Source organism: Cricetulus griseus, chromosome 3 (genome assembly GCF_003668045.3).
Source record: "Cricetulus griseus strain 17A/GY chromosome 3, alternate assembly CriGri-PICRH-1.0, whole genome shotgun sequence".
Classification (NCBI taxonomy): domain Eukaryota; kingdom Metazoa; phylum Chordata; class Mammalia; order Rodentia; family Cricetidae; genus Cricetulus; species Cricetulus griseus.
Window position 1 is genome coordinate 216,407,201 of NC_048596.1, and position 26,317 is coordinate 216,433,517.

A 26,317-nucleotide genomic window follows, 5' to 3' on the forward strand; every position below is an offset into this window, starting at 1 on the left:
AATATCACATGAGAAATATATTTAAAATAAAGTTTCTGTGTATATATTGAAGCTAAATATATTTGCCCTGTTTCTGCTGTGTTTTATTTCCAAAGATGCACATGAAACACAGATATGTTTTCTATTCATTCTCTATTTTTTAATGTGTTGGTTGCAATCTACTGAGTAGTTGATATCATATTCTCCAACTCCCCAATTCAGAGCCTCAGTTAAAGAACACTGTCCAATAAATATTTTAAAATGTTAATGGTATTCATTCCTTCATAATCATTCCATAACTCTTTTGACTAGCCATTTTATTAGAAATTTATAGAAAATATGTGTGTGTGTGTGTGAGTGTGGTGCATGCCTTTAGTCTCAACACTCAGGCAGATTCACAAGCTTCCTTCTGATTCAATGCTAGCCTAGTCTACATGAAAAGTTCCAGGACAGAGGCCTCACCCTTCCTAAGGAGTGGATGGGGGTGGGATGGGGATTGGTCAGGGAAATGGGAGGACAGGAGGGAGAATGAACCAGGATTGGTATGTAAAATAAGTTTGTTTTGAATTTAAGTAAAAATTATTTTAAAAAAGAAAGTTCCAGGACAGCTAAAAGTACACAGTGAGACCCTATGAAAACAAAGCAAACAAAAATCAAAACTAACCAAAAGCATAAATTTATAGAAAATATAACACCAAATATGTCTCAGTGCTAATGTGGTTAATTTTTTACTCAATCTTTGAAGCATAGTTACTTACATCTATGTTGTAATCAAATTGTTATCTCAATATATAACCTCAAGTTTCCACATGTAACAATTTAGGCATTATTTCATGTCTATAACTACCCCTTAAGAAATAATGGTTAGTAACAGAATAAACCTCACCCTATGACTTCATAAAATTATTACAAATATAGATGAAAATATCTATGTCATTGTATCTATTTTTAATTTATTTCCTATTTGTTTGTTTTTTACAGTTTGGGGCACTGATCTAGCTACATACAAGTACTCAACTGAATTATATTCCAACTCTCTATGGATAAATTCTAACAAATGTATTCCTTTGCATTTAGATAAAATGCTATATGACATGTGATTAAATACTCATCTATTATTTTCCCAATTTTACTAATCATTTTTTGTATTGATATAAACCAAGACTTTCAAACTGTTACATATTTCACCTGTCTATAATGTGCTGTTTAATACAAAACATGAATTCTATAGAACAGTTTATAATTTGCTATACTGAATATCTAAAAATTTTAATTCTTTGGCATAGTTTATTTCTCTATACTCCTTTATTTTACTTTGGTATGTAACGGGAAATAAGACCTGCATTTTAAAAGTATATATTGCTTTAAAATTGGTAAGGCAGATGCCTAGGGCCACACACAGAGCATGCCTAGTGTTTACATTTTCAAATACTGATCTTATTTTCTTGAACAGTCTCATTTCTTCTCTATGATTTTTATAATCACACTCTGATGTTCCAAATAATAGCCTCCTTGTGCATTTGACAGAATTGATGTGGAAATAATTGAAGTCTTAATACATTCCAGCTTTCCAGACATTAGAGTGTATTCAAGGTCTAGTCTAAGCACCTCATCAAAGTTTCAGTGTTTCTTTTATGTAGATTCTACACATTATTAAATTTGACAGAGACTATTTTATCTATTTTTGCTGTTACTTAGGTTTTAGTGTTGCATTGTCTCAATGGCTAATTCTGATACTTAGAGGTATTGATTTGTGTAATTGCTTTATAAATGGGTCTTTTATTTGCAAATTACAACTTGTTTCTCTTTCTAATAATCTTATCTCTTGTTTATGTTCTTTCCACCGTGTATTAACTAGAAATGTCACATAATGTTGGGGTCCAAAGTATTGCTTTATTCCCTATTTTAATGGGAATGTCACTGGGGTTTTGAGTAATAATATTTGTTGGTACATTTAATTAATATTATACTTCAGTTGGGAAATATTTTTTATTTATCACGAAATATGCTGTCTTTCCCCCCCAAATTTTTCTCCAACTTTCAAGATATCAAATGATTGTCAGCACCAGTGCTACATATTTACTTAAATATTTCCTTTCTTTTCTTCTTTGGAGACAAAGTTTGGCTTCTGTATTCCAAGCTGACCATAAACTTGTAATGATTCTACCTTGGCCTAGTGCTGCAATTGCAGTCATGAGCTGCCATGCCTATCACATTCATTGATTCATTACAGTAATGTAGTCATATGGTAAATTTATTATTTGACTGTGTTTTAATTTTAAGGATTTAGTTGGATTTGAATTTTAATCATTGAGGTATAAAAATCCAATATTAATAAATAAATGAGCTTTCTTTGGGGAACCAAGAGCTAATGCTATACATTATGAGAAAAGTGGAATTTGATGTTCAAAAACAAGACCAAACAGCCCATCACTACTGCCAATCTATGTAGACTAGTACCGATTTGTAAAGGTAAGGAGAACCTAAGAAAGTCAGTATTTGGAACACTCAACATCATTGGTTGCTGAATGTCTTGTGGCCATTTTCTCTAAGAGTACAAAGTAAAATACATCAGTTCTCAGCTGGATGGTTCAAACAAAAAAACAAAACCCACCAGATTAAAGAATAACAGTTAATATGAATGTCCCTCTTAAGGGACAAAAAAAATTACCTATTATGATGTTGGGAAGTTGGGAAGGAATAATTTAACGGACACTAAGTTATATCAAGAAATGAGAAATCAGTTCAGCCAGTAAAGCAGTTGATTCACAATCATTATGGCTTGAGTTCAATTCCCAGAACCCATGTGAAATGCTGGGTGTGGGAGCACATACATGCAATTCTAGTCATGGTGGCACCGGAAATGGAGACAAGTGGGATTTTTGACATCACTGGCAAGCTAGTTTAGGCTAGTTGGCAACATTTCAGGCCATTTCAAAACCCTCCTTCAAAAGAAGACTCTGCCTTCCATTTGCATATGCACACACTTGCATCAACACCCACCCACAGGTCACATGGACACACTTGTACAAACATACACAAAGCAGAAGGTCAGGAACATATGAAAGCAGCCATGAGAGTTAAATGTGCAGAAGTAGGTGGAGTAATTTTAAGTAGGATATGAAGTATGTACTATTATGCTAATGAAATAAAATCTGCATGTCTTCCTAATTTGGAAAACCCAAGAACTAATATCTATCACTAAATGAAACTAAACATTTAAGGCATAGAGCACCTGTCAACACAGTTATCTCCAGAAATAATCAGTTCCAGGGGTTCCAGGAAAGTATTTGTTGGAACTTAGATGAGACTTCAAACTTTAAAACACCCCTAACAACCACAGGCTACTTTCACTTCCCATGAGAGCTTGTGGGTTACTCTCCCAGGAAAGAAGTCCCTTGATCATAGAACATCCTTCACTCCATTCCCGGTTATATTCAAGGTCACAGCACACAGCTGGAGGACAGGGAATTGATTATCAGATGAGATTATCAGATTATCAGATGAGATTTTTTAAATTAGAAGTATGCACATAAAGTTTGAGTCTACTAGGAACAATGAGCATTTAAAATCAAGCTGACTGTTCCAGTATTGGAAAGAAAATATTTCTTTGGTGATTGATCAAAAATATGGCCTTTTTCCTCCATTTTTTAGTTGAATTAGAAACTAGATTGTTTTACATGTCAATCCCAGTTCCCTCTCCCTCCCCTCCTCCCCTGTCCCCTGCAACCAACTAATACCCTACCTATTCCACACCCTTTTTGCTCCCCAGGGAGGGTTAGGCCTTCCAGAGGGGGTCTTCAGAGTCTGTCATACCCTATGGGACATGGGTCCATCCCATGTTTCTAGGCTTAGGGAGTATCCATCTTTGTGGAATGGACTCCCAAAGTCCATTCCTATGCTAGGGGTAAGTATTGATCTACTACAAGAGGCCCCATAGATTTCCGAGGTCTCCTCACTGACATACTGGTTTCCCAGCTATCAGTCTGGGGACTAAGAGCTCTCCCTTGTTCAGGTCAGCTGTTTCTGTGGGTTTTTAAGTACCAGAGTCTGTCTGGAAATGTGTTTTAGCAATTTAAACTTTATGAAATATTTTCAATTTGGAGGGAACTATTTTAGCTTTTCATGGATAAATGATAATCAGAAACTGAAATATGTTTATGGAGAAGGATTTTTATATCATTTAAAAGTTTTATTTCACTTCTTTGAACTATACATACATAAATGAGTTGTTACCTAACATTTGCATGTGTTTGTGTATCTAGATGTGCAGGTATGTATAACATCACGGACGTAGCCAGGCACACCTGTAGTGGCTCCTAGGAGGCGGGCCTACAGTGTTTCCCTACAGGTATGTGTGTGCCCATGATAGTAGAGGCCAGGGGACAACCTTGGATATTGTTCCTCTGGAGCTGTCTACTGTGTTCTTTGAGACAGGAGTTTGTCAAGTAGACTAGGCTGGATAGGTCAGCAAGTCTCAGGGATCCACCTGTCTCTTCCATCCTAGTGCCAGGATTACAAGTGTATGCCACCATGAGTGTGTACTTTCATGTGGCTTTGGGGGATTAAACTCAAGTCCTCATGCTTGCCAAAGAGCACTCTCTTGACTGAATTCTTTCCCCTTCCCAAATAATGCATACTTTTACTTTAGAAAAGAATGTATTTATTATTGTATCATACCCAAAAGTAAAGCTATTGCTTTTGTAGCTTAGAGGGCAAATGATTACAAAATTTATGAATTATGAACCATTTCTTTAAGGAATACTTCTATTTTCTACTTAACTACATGAACAACTTATAGAATCCTGCTTGGCAGTGGCATGCTAGGATAAGCTGAAGAAATGAAGAGTAATATAAAGTATTCTATTAGAAAAGACATTCTATTAACTAACCTAGGCTCACAGGGGCTCATAGAGACTGAACTGACAACTAAGGAGCCTGAATGGGACTCTTCTAGACACTCCCAATACATGTTGCAGTTGTGTAGCTTGGTTCTCTTGTGGGACTCATAACAATGGGAACATGGGCTGTCTCTGATTCTTTTACTGGCTCGTGGGACTCTACTCCTCATAGTGCCAAGCCTCAATACATGTGGAGGTGCTTGGTCTACTGCAACTTGATATGCTGTTTTATAGATGCTCATGAGAGATCTGCCCTTTCCTAACCAGAAATGGAGGAGTGTGTTGGGGGGATGGGAACAGAAGGGCATAGGAGCAAGGAACTTGGAGGAGAGGAGGGATAGGAAACTGTGGCCGGATATAAAAATAAATATATAAATTCATTTAAAAAAGAAAATGTATTTTATTAATATAGAATATCAAAATAGAAATGTTATTAATATAGAGTATCAATACAGAAAAATATTCTGTATTGCTTAGTTTATTCTTCTTTCAAAATCAAGCATCCAAAGCCTCTATGAGCCATGAGTTATTAATTAACCATCTGATTATCAGTTTTAACATGTATTTCAGGGGAAAATAATGCCTCATTCTCTGTGACTTTCACAGGGAGAAGGAATGGAAATAATGGAGGTCTCTGACACTTGTTTGAGTGTATATTAGAATCCTGACTTGAACTCCAATCAACAGTTGTCCATTATAGAACTCTCACCATCAATATTCTTCAGTATTCTTATTGGACTATTGCAAAACCTCATGAATACACTTCTTAATGAAAGAGTTGGAGTTTTAAAATTGCATACACAAGGGGCTGGATAAATGGCTCAATGGAGAAGAGCACTTACTCACAAGATGCCCGATGTTTGGTTCCCCGAAACCATGTGGGATCCAATCCCCTTCTCCAGCCTACACAGATACTACATGCACAGGGTTTATAGTTATTCATGCAAGACACTCATACCCATAAAATAAAATATCTTTAAACTAATATCTTGCCAATCTGTGATCAGTTTTTGGCTCTATTTTTGCAGATGTGAAAACAGAGACTATAAAATCTATCTTGGCTTGGCTCTTATGAGGAATAAATGAGAATATGGGTGAAGAACTGGCTTAGCACTTTGCATAGTAGGTTTACAATAGCTATGTTGTTTAATACCTTCTTCCTTTAAATGTGTCTATTAAAATGTTGTGACACAACCCATAAAGGAAAATCCACCAAAGCAGCACAAGATCTGACTTAAGACTCCAGATCCCTTCCTCAGTAGAGCCAGAGTGACAGACAGAGAAGAAATCCTAATTTTTTGCTGAATATATTCTCCTGGCATCAAAACATTTCTTTGCTAGAATCTAACATTGCTATTTTGGTGGAACACAGTGAAAGGTCGAGTGTTTAAGGAAGGAGACGGTTCTGAGCCCCTTGGCTGAGGTCCACTGAGGCAGACACTGAGGAACAGTCTACTTCTGGAAGTTTCAGGATTCTATTTCTGACATTCCTTCTTAAAAATTCCCGACTTTAATCCAAATGTCCCATAGTAAGCTGTGCATCATCCTGCACGAATGTGAAGAGAAATGAGCCTAGGATGGCATTTGCTATGTTGATGGTTCTTAAAAAGGAATGTAAAATCTGGGAAGTGTAAGTTTGCTGTGCCTAATAAAACACTATCCTTGTCTATAAATTTTGAATCAGCAGTTCTTAGCTTCAAGACCAGTTTCTGTTCTTGGACTGTCTAAATTCCTCAGGAGTACTAACAATGTGTGAATCAACTCTCCCTCAGCCTGTCAAGAACAAAGCTGGACTCAATCAATCATTGCAAGATCCCTGCACAATTATAGTCCCCTCAAAAGAAAAAAATGTATCCTAAATTATTATTTTACTGTAAGTAAAGTCTCAGAATTTCTCTTGGGATGTTGAAATTGGCAGAAAAATGGATACCGGCTGTATGTCCAGATTCTCAGAACTCTAGCCTGAACTTGATTTCCATGTTTAGCCATAAACAATGTGGGGATAATAGAAAGCACTGTTATTTTCCCCTGTAAGAAAATAGGTATCATTGTCCTCCCCTGACACTCCCATTACTAGTAGAGACATAGCATTGAGAATCCTCAGTGGCTTGAATTCCCAGAGATGATCTTCAGAAAGGACTGTGTAGTGGCGTTTTTACTAGGAAACAATGAATTTATCACTGACTTTCTCCCACTGCCAGAGTTCAGGTTATATTTTCTCAAGGACTTCAGTAGTTGGGAGCTAAAGCAAGAAGACTTGGCTATGAGCCCCCATTAGGCTGTACTCAGGACAGTTTAGTTTGTCTGCTGTGTGTCTGGAATCCCACTTTCAAAGTGTTTCTCCTACTTAAGAAGAATGGGGTTGAAAATCATGTCATCGATTCTTTTGGACACTTTGCTCATTAATTAATACAGGCTTCTTATCATTATATTTTATAGTGTAATTAAATCTTTCAGACAAGCAGTATGAGCTCATTTGATATATGTTAACAGTGAGGGAATAAGAGAAAGTAGTGGATTCTTACTCTTGTTGTATGTAATGCTAGATAATCATAACTATGTAAATCATAATCATTAGAAAATACAAACTTGTGTTAGTCAGGTGCCTTATGGCAAAATGCCTGTTGCTAAAGTCTGAGGACCTGAGTTTGATCTCTGAAACCAGGGTGTGAGGAGCAAATAGACTCCTGAAAGTCGTCCCATGATGTCTAACACACACACACACACACACACACACACACACACACACACACACACGACACTAATAATAATAACAGTAATAATAATAATAATAATATTAATATTAATAATAATAAACAATATTAAAATATTTCTGGAAAGACACTTAGAATTTCAATTTTATATGCATTAAGAGATTATATATCTAAGATAACTTTTCTAATATCTAATATGTTAAGTTAAATTTCTTTTCATAAGTATATTTCATACTCAATATTCAGTTATACTAACCTTTCAACATGAAAATATTCATTTTTCAATATCACTAACTTATTTGGATCAAAGGACTTTGTTCTCCCACTCACATTTACAATTAAATGGCCAGTTTAATTTGAACATTTAAGTTTTTTTTTTTTTTTTTTGTTTTTTGAGACAGGGTTTCTCTGTGTAGCCTTGGAGCCTATCCTGGCACTCACTCTGGGGACCAGGCTGGCCTCAAACTCACAGAGATCTGCCTGCCTCTGCCTCTCGAGTGCTGGGATTAAAGGTGTGCGCCACCAACGTCCGGCGAACATTTAAGTTTTAAAGACATATTATTAGAAGTATAAATAATTTTATGGAAAAATTTTCTAAGACAAGAAAAAGTCATGCAATGTTACCAAGGTTATTTCCCTATTAATAAGTATCATGTCTGAGAAATTTGAATTATACACTTAGGTACATATGAATGCCAGATATCACTTTGCATATGCTTTTGTAGCCACAGATGTGTATGTAAAATTCAATTAATCTCTTGAATTTTAACTTGTACTTTCAGTGCTTAGAAACTAAGATGCTGGACGTTGGGGGTCTCCCTCAATGGTAGAATGCTTGCTCAGCATATACAAGGTCTTGAGTTTGATCCTTTGCTGCAAAGTAAAGATGGATAATTTTTCTTCATTTGTGTTTTGCGCATATGTGTATGCATTGGTGTGTGTATGCATGTTTTCCTGTGTGTTAGCTTACCTATGTGTAAGTGCTTATGGAGGTTTGAAGTTGATATTGGGTGTCTTGCTTGGTCACTCTCCACTTTATTTTCTGAGGCAGGATCTCTTGCTGACTCCAGAGTTCAAGTTTTGACAACTTGGCTTTGGATCTCACTTCAGAGAGTCTCTGCTTGTGGTCCAGGTCCTAGGTTTGCAGGCACATTGCCACACTCAGCATCTTTTAAATAGGTCTGGGGATCTGCTGTCTGGTCCTCATGTAGCACAGCACACACTTTACCCTGAGTTTTTCCCAAGACCCTTGATGTATAATTTCAGCAGTGATTGTAGAATATAGAAAATCTGGTTTATTCTGGAAATTTTGTTGTGATATCTTCATTATCAATTTGTGGACACATTTAAAATGCATAGAAGGTTACTAACAATTCACAAAACCCAGATTCTTAGGAGATAGATGACCCATGATGCACTAGTGAATTCCTTCTGTTTTGAGGAATAATTTTGGTCATAAAAGAGTGTGTCCAAAAAATGCACTAGTGAATTCCTTCTGTTTTAAGGAATAATTTTTGTCATAGAAAAGTGTGTTATTCCATATTTCCCAACTTTATTCTACATTGGTCTTGATGAACATAAAAGTATCAAGTTATTAAATGCTAATTCTATTCAAGTTTTTATGCAGCTCATGTTTACCAATGTTCTATGTCTCATTAAAGACAGCAAGAAGAAGAAGATTTTTAAGAATTTGAGTGTGAAGCAATTTTCCACTTCATAAAATAGTCGATGTCACCCTGCATTAACATAAACATTCATAGCTGGGTAATTATTCTACAGCTTTGTTTTTATTATTGTTTGAAGTTAGCATACTAACATACATATAATGAGTTCATTTATGGAATTATATAATTTTTATTTGTTCTCTCTTCCGAACTCTTCTAGACCCCTCTTTCTACTTACTAAATAGTCATCCATTTTCACTTATGTCACAATATTCTGTTAATTTCACTTCCCTGCCCTTCCCATATCCCCTGAAGACAGCATTTGTCAATGTCCTGCCTTATTTATGATATCACTACAAACTTCTTCAAGTCCATCAAAACCAGACTCAATATTTTTTTCCAAATTTGGTGTGATCAGACATTTTACTTATTAACCAAGACATTGATTAAATGTCCTTAACTTCTTTGCTCCTACATAAAACGGTCAGAAAGCAATTTGTTTAAATGTGTGGGCCATGCAGTCTCTCCCACATGGAAGGTAAATGTGTTGAAACATTTAGTGCTGCCTAAATTCTGAGTGGGACCAAACATGGCAAACCCAGACAACAGCAAGGAGTGTAGAGGTCAGTCAGAATGGTATTTGGTAGGATGACATACAACTTATACCAGGCAGATATTCCATGTCTGAGAAAGGAGAAAACAGCTGAATGGGGACAGGGACAAGCTTCAGCCTGGCTAGTCTTGAAGAACCCAGCATGTTTCTTTGGAGAGACAGATGTAATGCTATCACTCCATATGGTGCACATTCCTCTGTTGTTCATAATTGTTAGCCAAATTTTCCATGAGGAAGTCATCTCCAAATATACATACATTCTTGAGATGCTTATGATTTTGGGTGGCTCAGTTCATGATTACACAGTAAAAACTGGCTGGGGGTGGTGTCGCATGCCTTTAATCCCAGCACTCGGGAGGTAGAGGCAGGCAGATCTCTGTGAGACTAGCCTGGTCTACAAGAGCTAGTTCCAGGACAGCCTCCAAAACAAAGAAACCTTGTCTGGAAACCCTCCCCCAGCCAAAAAATCCACAAACAAACAAAAAAAAACCAAAAAAACCCCTGAAGTCTACATAGTATTTTAGCCCCCCCCCAAAAAAAAATCTTTGCCCAGATTGCATCATGATCCCGTTTATGATAAAAAGGCTGTGGTAAAATGACATTCCACATGCTGATAGATATGTAGAAAATAAAACATAGTAAAGTGTAATAGGCATAATTCTCTCCCACAAAATGAAGTTTCCATAGACTGTTTTTGAAGCATAGATTTTAAATTGATTATTTCCAAATCTTGTTTCTTTTCTCCAAGAGAATATTATGTACTTACTGTCTTTACTACTTAGCTTTATCTGTAATATATATTTTTATTACAACACTTCTTATCTTGTAAACTCTGTATTTTGCATGAACACAATCCTAACTACGGTTGAAACAACTCTGTGTATCTTCAAATTGTTTTACTAGGACCAAACACCCCAATATGTTTTGGATGATGTCAGTAGGGTAACAACACCTATCCAGAGGCCAGGAGGGGACTTAGTCCTCTGTTTGGGATTACCTGTATAGCCTATGCACATATTTGGGAATGCCATATGTGCTAAATCTTTAACTCTAAATTTTATTTTGTTTGTTTTTTATTTGTTTGTTACTTCACCAAATATGTACATTATTTTATAAAACCCTTGATCTATCAATTACTGTTTTTGTGACCTAGGTTCCAACTCCTTAATTCTCATTTACTTTATTTATCAAACAAGGGTCCTAACACCTTTTCACATAATTTTGAAGACTGAATGGAACAATCAATCTTGATGTAGGATAATATTTTGTTCATTGTAAAGATTTGTCACTCACATTGGTTTATTAAAACCATGATTGGCAAGTAGCCAGGCAGGAGGTATAGGTGGGGCTACCAGACTAACAGAATTCAGGGAAGAGGAAGGAAAAAGTGAATCACTATGTAGCTTCAGAGAAAGCAAGAGGCATGGGAATCACTGGTAAGCTAAAACCACATGGAGATAAAAAGATTAATAAAAATGGGTTAATAATTAAGAGAGAGCTAACCAATAAGAAGCCTGAATTATAGGCCAAGAAATTTATAATTAGTATAAGCTTCTGTGTGTTTAATTGGAACTGAATGGCTGCAGGACTGGGCAGGACAGAAACATCCATCAACACAAACTGATGAACATTAGCGGAGGAAAGCTTTCAGGAGGTGTACGATTCAGAATGCACACAGAGCAAAAGATAGTCATTATAACTACTTTAAAATTTTTCTATAAATATTGCATTCCTACCCTCCAACCTCCCTGTCCTCTCTGTAGTTTAGCAGGAATAACAGCAGCAGAAGAAAATCTGAACAATACTAAAATAAATCCATGTGTTACTAGAGTGCAGAAGATGGATAGATAAATTCTGATCAGGGCACAGGGCAGTGCTGAGTTCTTCTATGGAGAATCACAAGGCATTACATTAGGAATATAAACCTGTGGACTTTTAAGAGAACCAATCTTCAGAAATTGTTACAGTTGAGGATATGATTCATAGAGAGAATAAAATGTTCTCCCTTGACCATGAATTGTCATAGATAAGAGAAATCCAGAGCTGGGGCAATAAAAGGAACAGTAGCTTTCTAGGAAAGGGGAAGCAATAGTGCTAATCTTTATTCAACTACTAAACTTCATTTTTCATCTAAAATGGAGACTAGGGATTAAATATTGCTATGCAATTTTATGAAGATATACCTTTAAACTTACACCTAGACATTTCTAGAACTACCAGAACTACCCAGAAACAGTGAGATCAGTACAAGCATTAATGAATTACTAAATTTCATGAAAGTGGGCAGTACCACTCCCTGGTTTGGATTCTCAAAAGGAAAGGGAAGAATGCCACTCATGCATGCATTTTTATCTCTGCTTTTCATTAGAAATGTGACATGGCCAACTGTCTCAAGCTCTGGCTGCTGTGGTTTCCAGTGACGGTTCAGAAACATCAAATGCAAGATGAAATAAACCTGTACTCCCCTGTGTTTCTGCCATCACAACAACAGAAATGAAATGAGGATAATGCTCCTCTCAAGGATTATGAAATTTTCATATTTTAGTTTTGCCAGAGGATACATTTTAATGAAGTGTTAAAAAAATCTGAAAATAGTTTAATAACAGTTCTTATATATTTATATAAATATTGCAATGCTGGCTTGAGTATCATTGTGTGTGTTTTGAATGTCTTTCTACATTTTAATATGAGATTCCCAGCAAAACAAACATACTATGAACAATTCATGCTACTGTGTTTGTTAAGCATCGTATCACACTGTTCAAGAGAATATTGTCACCCTAAGGTTCCTCAGTATTCAATACTTGTGTCTGCTGTTTTATCAGATGACAACTATGAACTTTTCTTTAAAAAATGTTTATTATATTGTTCTTTAAGGATTATATTCTTATTTCCATGATAGTTTGGTACCTACTGTTCTATAAAATTGAGCATATATAATTTCATTCTTAGACAATTAACTTTTAATTATTTCAGGGGAACTCATTATCTCATCAATGCCTACAAGCTAACAGATTAGAATTAAATTTAACATTAAAATGTTCCATTTTAAGAAATTCCTCATCTGTTCATTAGACTGAATTTGAGGTATAGTCATCTCGATTATATACACATAGAATGTAGCTGCCATGGTTGGTAAACATAAACAAAACTTTCAAATCACTGAACAGTCTTGAAAAAGCTGTTACACATGATGCTAAATAGCAAACATATTTTCTCTGTGGTTAGCTAAATGGTACTCAGATGTAGAGCAAACACCGTGTTTGTCAATTAGAAAATCAAACACCATTTAAGAGACTGCCTTGGTGTTTTCAGGTGGCACTTGATCATCAGCAGACGTCGCTCAAGCATCTACTTATTTAGAACCTAAAAGAAAGGAAATTGCTTCTCTTCTGTATTATACCCTTCCCTGATTCTAACAAAGAAGTGACAGCTAGAGGAGACAGAAACCAAAAAGCAAAATGTATGCTGGGAACGTACAAACACACACTTTTCTTTCTTTCTTTTTTCCTTCCTTCCTTCCTTCCTTCCTTCCTTCCTTCCTTCCTTCCTTCCTTCCTTCCTTTCTTTCTTGCCTAGGGAATGTTGTCTCCTATAGTGTTCTGGGCTTTGCCATATCAATTAACACAATCAAGACCTGATCCCACACAGACCTGATCTAGAAAATTCTCCCAAGGTGATTGTGGGTTGTGTGAAGTTTCTGATTAAAACTACTCATCACCTGACTAGAAGCAGATATTTTTATTTACATAATTTGTTTCTGTAGTAGGTGTCACTTTCAAATTACTAATCACTGTTTCACACAACTTCAGCAAAGACATTAAGGGAAGGAGAAATGTAATTATATTCTAATATCAAAAATAAAGCTTGAAAAGCTTACAAGAGTCTTAGAGCAAATAAATGAAGCAAGCATTTCCACCATGTTTTTCTCATACAGTCTCAGGATACCTAAAGATGTTTATTACAAAGCAGAATCCCTAGGTTGCACCCTGGACCACTAAATATGAACACCTTATTGGGCAGCATATGGCATGCATTTTGACAGCTTCCTGTAGCTATTCTTATTCCTTATACCCAGTTGATAATGACTGAAAATTGGGGTCATTTGGTTTTAAAGCATATTGGAATCAAACATATCTTGGTGACACATTAATTTTAAATTTTTGGCTGGAGATCAAAAAGTTTTATTTCTTTGTCCATTATTAATTGTTAATTGTCTGTGTGCTATTCACCCATCCTGATGGATAGTCTAACTTCTAGATAGCCATACTACACTGCCACAATCCAGCAGGGATACAGGCATTTTTCACCCTTTTGAGGAACTCTGAAGTCCTCCTTTAATTCTGGGCTTCTCCTGACGTTTGGCTGGATAGACAGGTCCTTCCTTATATACTAGAAAAGCCAATGCACTTAACAGAGAACACATTACATTTTCAGTCTGTTACATGTCTACTGTGGTGTCCAGTTCTAGACATATGAACAGCTTACACAGAGTTGTTGACTATTAAACCTCATGTTTCTCTGATGCCTTCAATATAAAATGACATTCAGCCCTCTCCTTTCTTGTCCATGTTGACCAAGCAAAGGTTACAATGAGTGCCTAGTGCTGTGACTGGTGTTTCTTTGTTTGCTTGTTTTTTTTTTTTTTTTTTTTTTTTGAGACAGGGTTTCTCTGTGTAGCTTTGGAGCCTATCCTGGCGCTTGCTCTGTAGACCAGACTGGCCTTGGACTCACAGAGATCCACCTGCTTCCTGGGTACTGGGATTAAAGGCATGTGCCACCAATGCCCAGGTGACTGGTTTTCCCTTTAATGCTTTGTTGCATCTGGTATTTCAGTAAATTCATAGCTCCTATCAACGTGAAAACTATTAAAACTACAAATAGTATGTTTCATATCTTTAACCAGACATACTCAATTAATATATCAAAAATCACAAAGTTTTGAACTATCAAAATAATAATTCAGTCCCTGAGGTCATTTCAACTTGAAAAATGTCAGCATATCAGACCATGGATTATAAAATCTGTTAAAATCTTCCATCTGAAATTAGGTGTCTTTGCAGTCAGACCCTTATAAACTGAAGAATATAATAATTATGTTTTATATATAAGCATATAATATACAAGACAATGGGTTTTATTATGACATTTTTATGCATGTTTTGCAAGATTAAAAATACAGAGAAGTTTCTGGGAAAGATACTTTCCATTTCCATTGTTATTCATTTCTTTTGTTTTAAAATCTTTTTTTTTTTTTTTTGGTTTTTTGAGACAGGGTTTCACTCGCTTTGTAGAGCAGGCTGGCCTCGAACTCACAGAGATCTGCCTGTCTCTGCCTCCCATGTGCTGGGATTAAATGTTTGCACCACCAACTCCTGGATCATTTCTTAAATAAATATGATGTATCACTATTATGCAGGTTTGTATAATTTATAGATGTATTTCATTCCGTTTGTTATTTGAATGGATGGAGGTATAGAATATAATTATTCCCTGAGTCTTAACAATACTGATATATTTTTTTCATTTGCAAGAAGATGCAAAGTGGGAAAATTTTAAAGTAAAACACTAAATCAGATCATAATATCAAGTAATTGTATCCCATACTAGTTGTGATTGTTGTCATCTTATGACATACAACAGGATAGCTCTTTCCATGGCAACTGGGATGACAAAAGTCAGTGGTTAGTACTAATTAAAAGGAACAATAAAGACTCTAAGAAAATTGGAATTTTCCAGGCTCAATCATCCTCATAATTCACTCTAACCATACACATGTGTATGTGCATAAGGCCAGACACTGTGTGTGGCACTATGGGAGCACTACAACAAGCAATCTGTGGCTGTGCTCCATAAAGAAGCTTATAATAACTAAATTATTCTTCACTGCTTCCTCTTGCCTTCAATTCCAGGGAGCAAGAGCTCATGAATCCAAAATAAAAACATACATGCACTGTACTGCTTTATCCTTGCACTAGAGATGCATCATTTGCAGACATTGTTGCTGGAAATCCTTTCAGAAGGTATGCATGCTGTCTGTCTCTTCCTTGTCATTGTATCTCACTCCACAAACAACTGAAAAAGCATTTTCTTCAAGCTTCCAGATTTACATTTATAAAACATAAAAAACCACTCCTCTCCTCTTCTTAAGTTTTAAAAGACCACCACTACACCAAACCCTGTCTCCGATGCCCTGTGGCCACTTTCTCTCCATACCCAGCTAATATTGCCCCTCTTTGTGCTTCATTTCCTCAACAATCAAATCTGAACCCAGTGTAGACCCTTGCAAGGGCATTCTCTCTAACGTAGACTTGGCTGTCACATTGCTGCAGCTGGCTCCTGTCAAAGTGCAGGTACATTATTACTTCCTTCTAGAATCCTTCGTACCCAGCTAGTCATAGCAACTACCACCCTTTTCAAGTTCAGTAGAGCACTTCTCACTATCTGAGGCACATGTAATAATTAATTCATTTACTTTCTAGTTTACTAAACTACACTCCAAGATCTAGAAGAGCTGTAGCTTTGATCAATTCTTGACTGTTGTAATATCTCAGTGTTTAATCAGTGCCTAGCATAATAAGGTAACTGGTATGCTATTAAATAAACAAATATTTTAATAGTCAAAATATATTTTAATTAAAAGTTCATTTTTGATGAGGATGACTGATCAGGTCAGTGTCTCCTTGAAAGTTCAAGGAGGAAAACAGTAGAGGGTTACAGAAAAGAACAAAAGACAAGTATCATGTTTGCTCTCATACAGAATCTAGTTTTAAAAATCTATAACATATATGAATAATATATGTTGATACACATATATGATGGGGAATGACCTATGGGCTATGAATATATACTTCTCTTACTTGTTGATAAATAAATGCTGATTGGCCAGTAGCTAAGCAGGAAGTATAGGTGGGGCTAGCAGACTGGAAGAATTTTGGGAAGAAGGAGCAGAGAGGAGCCATCAGGGAAACGCTATGTAGCTGCCCAGGCTGGGTTGGGGGAAGGCAAGATGTCTGGGCATTACAGGTAAGCCAAGACAAAGTGGAGATAAATATATTAATAGAAATGAGTTAATAATTAAGAGAGAGCTAACCAATCAGCCAAACAATTTATAATATAAGCCTCTGTGTATTTATTTGGAACTGAGGGTGTTGGGATCAGGCAGAAAAGAAACTCTGTTTACATATATATGAACATTTGTATGACATGAAAGGAAACATTTGGGGAGGAAGGGGATTGGCATATAGTAAGGGGTTAAAATTAAGTATTGGGTATAAATTTGAGGAAAGTACAGTGATCTATATGTATAAGAAGATGATAATGAAAACACCACTTTATATGGTCAATTTTAAAAATCAAATGAAAATCAATTCAATCAAACCTTTCTTAAGAGTTTCTATTCATCTGATAACAATTATATAAAAATAAAATGTTTATTTCTCTTACTGTAGCTTTCAATAATACTAATTCTACTCACATTACATTTATTTGCTCAAAGACTATCGCCCCATACTAAAAATGTAAGTTCTAATAATGAACTCAATCAGTCTCTCTTCCCTCTCTTCTTCCCTCTGTTCAACTCAGTGCGTGGTCTTGAGTAGCAACTTCAGCAGAGACTTTATTCTTGAATGAATGATGATATATTCTGAAATTAATATGACTAATTTGACATAGGGCTGGTCTCCAAAATATATAAAGAGCTCAAAAATTGGATATCAAAAAATCCAATTGAAAATGGGGTACTAACCTCAACAGAATTCTTATCAGAAGAATCTCAAGTGGCAGAGAATCACTTAAAGAAATTTTCAACATTCTTATTCATCAGAACATCTCTGAGATTCCATCTTACACCTGTCAGAAGGGCTAAGATCAAACACAAATGACATCTTGTGCTTGAGAGGATGTGGAGCAAGGTGAACACTCCTCCATTGCTTGTGGAAGCACAAACTTGCACAGGCACTTTGGAAATCCCTATGACGGTTTCTTAGAAAATTAGGAATCAGTCTACCTCAGGACGCAGCTATACTGTTCTTGGGCATATACCCAAAGGATGCTCAACCACACCACAAGGACACTTGATCAACTATGTTCATACAAGCTTTGTTTGTAATAGCCAGAACATGAAAACCATCTAGATGTCCCTCAACTGAAGAACAGATGAAAATGGAATACTTCTATTGTTAAAAGCAATGCTATCAGGAAATTTGAAGACAAATGGATAGAACTAGAAATATACTGAGTGAGGTAACCCAGACACAGAAATACAAACATACTATATCCTCAGTCATAGCGAATATTAGCTATAAAGTAAAAGATAACCATGTTACAATCCACAGCCCCAGAGTGACTAGGTAATGAGATCCTAATGGGAGAATCTCCCTGGGAAAGGGAAATAGAATAGATCTGGGTGGATTGGGGGTGGGCAGGGATGGGAACTTGAGGTATTTTGTTGAGGGTAGATGGATGGGGAGAATACTGAAAGACATGACTGAAATGGGGGAGGGGTTTGAGTTAGGTAGAAACCTGATGCAAGGGAAACTCCCAGGTAGCTACAAGGATGATCCCAGCTAAAATTCCTAGCAAAGTGGATAAGTAGTCTGAACTGGTTATCTCCTGTGATCAGATTGGTGACTACCCCAATCGTCATTACAGAGCCTTCATCCAGTAACTGAAGGAAACAGATGCAGAGACCCACGCCCAATCATTATGCCAATCTCAAGGAATCCTGCTGAAGAGAGAGAGGCTCAGGGAAGCTCGCACACTCTGAACCAACAGTGAGGGAGCCTGCATGGAACCTACCTAGCCCCTCTACATATATGTGATAGTTGTGTAGCTTGCTCTACCTATAGGATTCCTAAAAATGGGTGCAGGGGCTGTCCCTTAGGATTTGTCTGACTCTTGGTAACTTATTCCTTATATTGAAATGCCTTACCCAGCCTTAATACAAGAGGTGGTGGTGCTTAGTCTTACTACAACTTGATATGACATGATTTGTTGATACCTATGGGAGGCCTGCCCCTTTTTCTGAATAGAAAGGGAGGAATGGAATGGGTAGGGGAGGGAAGAGGGGAGAGAAAGGGAGGATAGGAAGGAGGGCACACTGAGGTCAGGATGTAAAAACAATTCAATTCAATTTTTTTAAAAAAAATGATTAATTCAAGTTCTGTCAGTTCACAAACAGGAAATAAACACAAGCCTACCTAGAAAACCATGGGATAAGTATTTCATTCAATGCTTTCAATCCTGGATCTTGTTATGTGTGCCTATAACACAAATAATCTTAGATTCTGGACCAGTCATGGCACACATTTTGTCTTGGTTTTTGCTCCCCCAAAATAGAAATTAATGAAAATAAACAAACCAGTTAAAATTACCTTTCTTTGAGCAAGCCCATTTGAGAGTTGAGTAATTACTAACAGCTGATTATCAGTCCACAACAAACAATCACATGCAAGAAAGAAAGGTTGGATTTAAAAAAATCAATGCTATATTTGTGCTACTTAATGTGTTTCTTATTCTGTTATTTTGTCTTATAAAAGCACTGAAGTCTGGGAAAATAATGCTGAACCGCAAAACAAAGTTTGAGACCTTACAGGTCGAAGGAGAAATTAGTAAAATTTAGTGGGGAAATTAACTCAAATAAAAGTGCAATGAGCCCAAGTTAAACCAATTAATGAGACAAATGCTGCTGTGACTATAAGTGGGTTGCTCAAAATTGAAATGGAATCTGATATTTTAAATCTGTGCTCCATATTCAACAGAACATGAGACAGTAACATGTAAAAACATATGCTTGTGATCGATGAATCCTCTGAATCACATTTCACATTTACTGTGTTGTCACTAACACATAGTAGTCTTTGAAATATTGTACCTCTCCTCTATGTTTTGGTTATGCTATTTTGAAAAATCATCTAATTTTCTTGCAGCATCAATGGCACAGCAGTTTAAAATTAGCTTGCTTAATGCGCCCACCTGTGACATACAAAGTAGATCAGGTGAGCTAGCAAGACCCAAATCTGGAAGGCACACAGATGCAAACTCAGTTTCCAAACTCATCACCAGGCCAGAAACCCGAGGAAGTACTTAGCCCAAGGGCCCTTGCTTGTTCACTGCCACAAATATATTCTTAATAAAATGTCTATAATTTCTGCCGAATGCTACCTGGCTGAGAAATCCCTCAATAAAACAGAAAAGCTAAGAATAGAAACAGATTTCAACAGGTGGGTATGCTTTGATGAAAATGTTGCTTTTTTTTCAAAGTCAGAACATGTATTTCTGAATCTTTAAAAAGTGGTTAACCTTAGATATGTTTCTAGATGAGTCTGCACAACCTTCATTGACATTATCATTGTTTCAGACAGAAATTCCAATTATCCTTTGGAAATGTACATGCCTGTTATCATAGTATGTTGGAAACTGAGGCAGGAAAATGGAGTATTTAAGGTTACCCTGGGTTAAGTAAGACCCTATTTCAAATAACAAGCCCAAAAAAACCCAAAACAAAACAAAACAAAACAAAAAAACATCGTACACTGATATGGGCCATCACTTGTGCTGGTTTTCATTAGACCTTTAACCTTTAGCACTGGACAATCTCTTATCTTGGAACATACTTTAGTCCCAGAAAAACCTACACATTATTTATTCATCCAGAAACTAATCATAATTTATCAATTAGATAATATAATATCAAGGTATTCCTAGGAAATGTTATACATGGTCTTTGCTTTTAACACATCTGAGAGAATATGAAAAATTGAAGAAAGGCATATAAGCCTTACTCTAATTGTAATGGCTCAGGATGGTAGTCAATCAACTTGATCTTGAAGTACTATGAAGATGGCTGATCAGTGTCTTTCACTCAATTGCTTTGGACATTTTTCATTTCAGAGGTCAGAATCTAAACAGATTTGAATGACTTCTAATATGCATGTGATCTTTACAAAATCTTAGCGAAATATATGTATAGCCACCGATCCTTGATTTGCAGAGATTCTACCCACTCTGAATGCATAAGTCACTTAAAATATGCTGTGGAAAATGCTAACTGCCTGCTTGCTTTCTCATCATTTGAAATTCATTTCCCAAAGGAAATGGCTTGCACAGCATGTTCAGTTGAGAACAAAACTAAGGTTCTCATAAACAACATTATTCTAGCTGCAATATTGCAGTGGTTACTCCAAAGTTAGCCAGTTAAAAATGTTTCCTAAGATTGTCATGAAGAATTTTGCATTCAACCTTTGCTCCTTCAACTGCATTTAATATGTCCCTTAGCATGCCTTTAGCATGGCAACAATGCAGCAGCAGGGAGATGAGGGGACAACTTCTGTCCTCTATGGTAGCAAGCCATTGAGGAACACCACCTGGAGGGAGAAGATGTCTTTTCATAGACGCCAAATGCTGAAGGCTGTAACTCCACCTGGGTGCAGGGATTCTGGCCATATTCATCATTGCAGCTTGGATGTGCACAATGGTTCAACAAATGACAGTCACTGACAGAGTGACTGCTTAAGAATCTTCTGTATTTAATCTTTTACAGCTATGCTTCATGTGATAGGCACTCTTGATTGCTGATTTGGTTGGATCTGGAACTAACAGACATGCCTCTGGTCTGGTGAGAAAGGATTTTTCCAGCAGAGGGGTGATGACCTTTCTCTAGATGCTTGTCTGCTTGCCTTTGGGTTTTATGGTGAGGAATAGATCACATTGTTACTTCTTCTGACTCCATCAAACCAAAGCTTCTTTGGCCTTCCATCATAAATAAAGAGCAGCTGCTTTCCAGAAAATTTCCAGGGCTTCAGAATCACACTGGGAGTACTGGGACTTTCTGCTTTGTGGCATAACAACAATGGGATTCACCCCTTTCGCATTTAGACAGCCATAGCAGAACTACCTAGAGCTATATTGTGTAAACCAATATAATTTATCCCTTTTTATAATATAAATCCATTCTATTCATTCTGTTCTTCCAGAGAAACCTAATTAAGGCACTCTGTTTCCCGAGAACCAAGAGGTATCCATTGAACTGATTCCCCACTTGAGTCATCTCAGTGTCACTAATTTACACAAGTTTTTGGTGGAAGAGTGTCCATCCATCCATCATTTCCAGGAACAACAATCTTCTCTCCAGTGTCATATATCTCTCACACCGTAAAGTTTCTGTGAAACTCCTGAGATTGAGCAATCTCCTTTACCATGGAAGACAACCAGTAAATATTTTTGACACCAGTAAACTATGCATCTCAAGTTTCTAAGTCAATTAGAGCACAAGGCTAAAGCCACATGCACATTCCAATCATAGGAAGGTCAACTTCAGCCTGCATCAGTAACCTTGAATAATGATCTTTTAGCTACTGGATAGGAATTTTTTAAGAACATACATGTGATAACTGAAATACATTCCTGCTGTGGAACACATAGCTCATGCCATGCTTTCTATAGAATAAGGGCTGAAAATATCCATCCATTCAGTTTCAGCAACTACATTGACCTCACAGAAAATTACAAATGGCCTTATAAACTATTGAGGCACTTTGTCATTTTAAGTGTTTGACAAAGGAATATTTTGAAATATCCTTTTCTGAGCACATTTTGCAGTTTTGTCTGTTCAACTATGCCTATATGCTATATGTTTGTATATAACATATATGAGCATACACAACATATATATGTTCACACCAATACATTCAATGCATACATGATCTATACACTTGTCAAAACTTATAACTCAGTAGGTCTAGGTAACAAGCCTTTAAAAATAAAAAAAATCATGCTTATAAATTGTTATTTTACCTTTGAAGTTTACTACACCAACTGCAGTTGAAGCCAATCTGAGAGGATACACAAGTACCACAGCTATTGAACTGGAGACATGCTAAGAAATAAGAGAGAATAACTCATCAAGACTAATTGACAGTGTGGAGGGGAGAGAGACTACTTATCCAAACCAAATATCACCACCCATCCCTGTACACACTAAGCATCAAGATACTTATGCTTGACAAATACAATTAGAATTGCATACTGAACACAATAATTATAAGCCAAATTACTTAACAGATCAGATTGTCAAATTTGATATTTTTCCCACTTCACTATTTTAAATTAACTTACTGGGGAGTGGGGTCATCTCCACAGCTGAAATGTTGGTAATTTTTGACATTTGAAGTTCTACTCGGTGATATTCATAAATTGTTCTTCTTCGAACATCTATAAAAATAACAAGTAAAGAAAATCAGCTTTGAACATCTCTCCAATCTTAAACAAGAACATTTTAATAATTGACATAGAAGTAGCATCCATTCCTGAAAAAGACACTGCAGCTTTAACATGAGAGAAACTGAGTCCTCTTGTCATTGGGATTTCATGTATCAAACCCTTCAAAATACGGAAATCTACCAAGAAGTCTCTGAGGTTGTGTGTGTGTTGCAGTTATTTGGAGACCTGCAAACTCAGGGAAATACCTTAAATCTCAATCTGTACTTTCCACATAAGTGATAAAAAAACATTTGTTGGATACGTATGTACATGATATAGAGGTTTAAATTTTTAGCTAGCAGTCTCTTCACTGGATGGGCTTTACCTCGAACCTGTCTTAGGTGGGGAAATATATAATTTCGCATTCATTGTGTCATTCAGTGGAAAGCTCTTCATATTAATGGGACTGGAAAACAATGTTTAAAATCACTAATCAAATTAGTTTTCTGCATAATTGAAAGAAGCATGTATATTCTCTTCAATCACTAACAACTTAGGAAGGATAAATTTCCTCTGCCATTAGAAAATAGAAAAAAAAATTTTTCTTGAGATGTTTCCTTGAGATAAGCAGTCACAGCATCTTCTTTAGTCTTTAACTTTTGCAGAAAAGATAATGACTGCTCATTATTTTTCCTCCATCTAAGTTGAATAAGTTCCTAATACATTTCCTTCCCATGTTTTTTACACAATTTAGTTCCTAGAAGTAAAAAGAATAAGGGCATATAATACAATTATTAGGATAAAGGTTCTCAGGTCTTTATAGCAAAGTTGGAAAAGTGTCCGTCATGTTAGCTGATTTCTACCTCATCAGCACATTGTTCATGTCATAGCATAATTTGAAATCCTCAGGTAGTGGCAATGACTGGGAAGCCCTGGAAATAGGGTGTATGCAATGGAGGGAAGGAGAAACCATTTTCTATTTTTTTAATGCAGATCCTATTGCCTGCCTACTACCCAACTATTAGGAAGAGATGAACTTAACAAGACTTAAATTAATGAGCATCATTCTGTTTGGTGACCCTCCAGTAAATGACAGCTTCTAAATGGTTGCTTCTGTCATAATTCGGAGACAACTCATTGGGAATTTATTCACTGGTTGGCCCTGTCAAGCCTAGAAGCTTTCATATGATTCCAGAAATGTATTTAGCTCATATATCTTCAATAAAATAAGCCATAATGATGTTAAAATAAATGTTTATTACTTCAGTTATTTTCCTATCACTTTAAAAAAACTAAGATTGACTATTGGCTAAGGACGGTTACAAACTAGAAAATAAAATAAAATAAACCTTCACATAGTAACACCTGGAAAAAATACAGTTCCATGATTATGATATTCTGGTGATAGTGTGCAATGTACAAATGTTGAACTGTTGGTTTGAGGAAGTTTGATCACCATCAGGGTAGGTGGAGGGGCTCTGGCCAGCAAAAGCATGGCAGGCATGGCTCTGGTAGGCCTTGCTCTTCTCTCCCATTCTCTCTGACTTTTTAAAAACCATTAGATTACATTCCTAAAGCTAGCCACCAAGGACTACTCCCTTATTTGGCCACTTCCTCCTCCTGAGGCTGACTACCAAGGTTCAGCTATCAAAGTATTGAAGTCCAACAATCAACAGGCCACTTTAGTTCATCTAATTAATATGCCCAATTAAAATTAATCACCTCACTCTGACACAGGATTTACCCTTTTTTCCTTTATAAACTGCCATTTTCCTATGTGCCATGTCCGTGTCCTCTCTATCCAGAGGCAGTCCTTTGTTCTCCTCTGGGGATAAATAACTCTTCCTCCTCTCCATTATCCCCTGTCTTTGTCTCTTAGTCTATGTCCTCTGTCCTTCTGGGGCAAATAAATTTCCTTTATGCTGAGAACTTGGCCTTGGGGGTCCTGAGCCAATACAAATCCTTTCAGTAGGGCCAGTGTGGTCGTACAGGGCCTCTAAGAATCTTATCTCTCTCCACATCTACCCTTAGTGAATTAACTGGATTCTGCTTCTTTGCTTGCCTGCCTTAAAAGCACATGTTCACAAGAGAATATAATGGTAATTTCCTTCTTTGCTCCATCCGTATGTTTACTTAAATATCTTAGTCCATTGAATGGTCAAACCTATGTTTTGCTATCATTTTCTTATTTGTGTTTCCCATGCTTAATGACTGGTTCCAAAAGATTCTATCTGATTTGTTTTCTAATCCAAATTGATCCCAGCTCTCAGTCTACCCTGTACTCTTTAAAGTAAACAGTAGGTCATGCACATCACAAGATTCATTCTCAGCATGAAGACTCAGGGAAAGTAAACAAAAAGTTAAGGGAAAACAGGATATTATTACAGCAGCTACAAGCTTCCCACGCAGAAAGGTAGTGACAGACTTAGTTAGTGAAAGTCGCAAAAGAAAGCATATAGAAAATCATTTTAATGGGTTAGCTACGAATTTTGTTCTTCTAATTCTGTCATGATTCCATGAAGCATCAATCAAAGGTTGGATAAAGCAGAATACATTTGGCTGACCAGGAAGTGTGTCCATCTAAACCTCTGCACTTCTTCCTCATTCCCTCTCGACTTCTCCAGGTTCGGGACACCGCTTAAGCCTAAGAGTAACATTTCAGCACTTATAAAGGAAATCAGAACTATGGGGAACAAAACCTACACGCCCCCTCCCCAAGCTTCTTTCCTCACCAGCTTCCTGATGCTCAACCATGCTTCATTTCATGACTCCCTTTTGGAATCATGTGGCCAGAGATTCAGGAACAAGCCTGCTAGAGTAGGACAGAGTGCAGTCTTCACAGCCCTGTGACTAACATGGCTCTCCCAGCCCTAGAGAAGCGACCCACCCCTGCTTCCAAGAATTAGAGGAAGATTGTGTAATGCACATTTGAAGTCATTAAATCTAATGCCACATTATTAAACTTCATGCCATTAATTATATTTTTCCTTCAGAGAAAGAAATGATGGCTACATTAAATGGATATTGGAAAAATGGAGTATGTTTTTTTTTTTTTTTCACCTCTAGAATCACGTGTTGGACAAAACGAGCACTGGCAAAACAGTATTCAGGGCTCAATCATTTAGATTGTCTGGACTACACCACAGTAGTACAAACTGTACTGAAAAAGAAGTTTTCAATATCAAACTTTCCTTGGGAGAATTAACATTCTGATATGTATGTAAGTGTACATGACCAGAACTGAAT

The 26,317-nt window shown here is 36.6% G+C and overlaps 1 protein-coding gene across 3 annotated transcripts in view; it reads right to left on the reverse strand.

The window, feature by feature from the left end:
* Plxdc2 (plexin domain containing 2) overlaps positions 1-26,317 on the reverse strand; it is a 401,026-nt gene that overhangs the window by 59,845 nt on the left and 314,864 nt on the right. For all 3 annotated transcript variants that reach the window (XM_035442807.1, XM_035442806.1, XM_035442805.1), the window contains 2 exons: positions 22,988-23,083; positions 22,667-22,748 (listed from right to left, as the gene is read on the reverse strand). In XM_035442807.1, the coding sequence (XP_035298698.1) occupies positions 22,667-22,748; positions 22,988-23,083 (178 nt within the window). The remainder of the gene's footprint in view (positions 1-22,666; positions 22,749-22,987; positions 23,084-26,317) is intronic.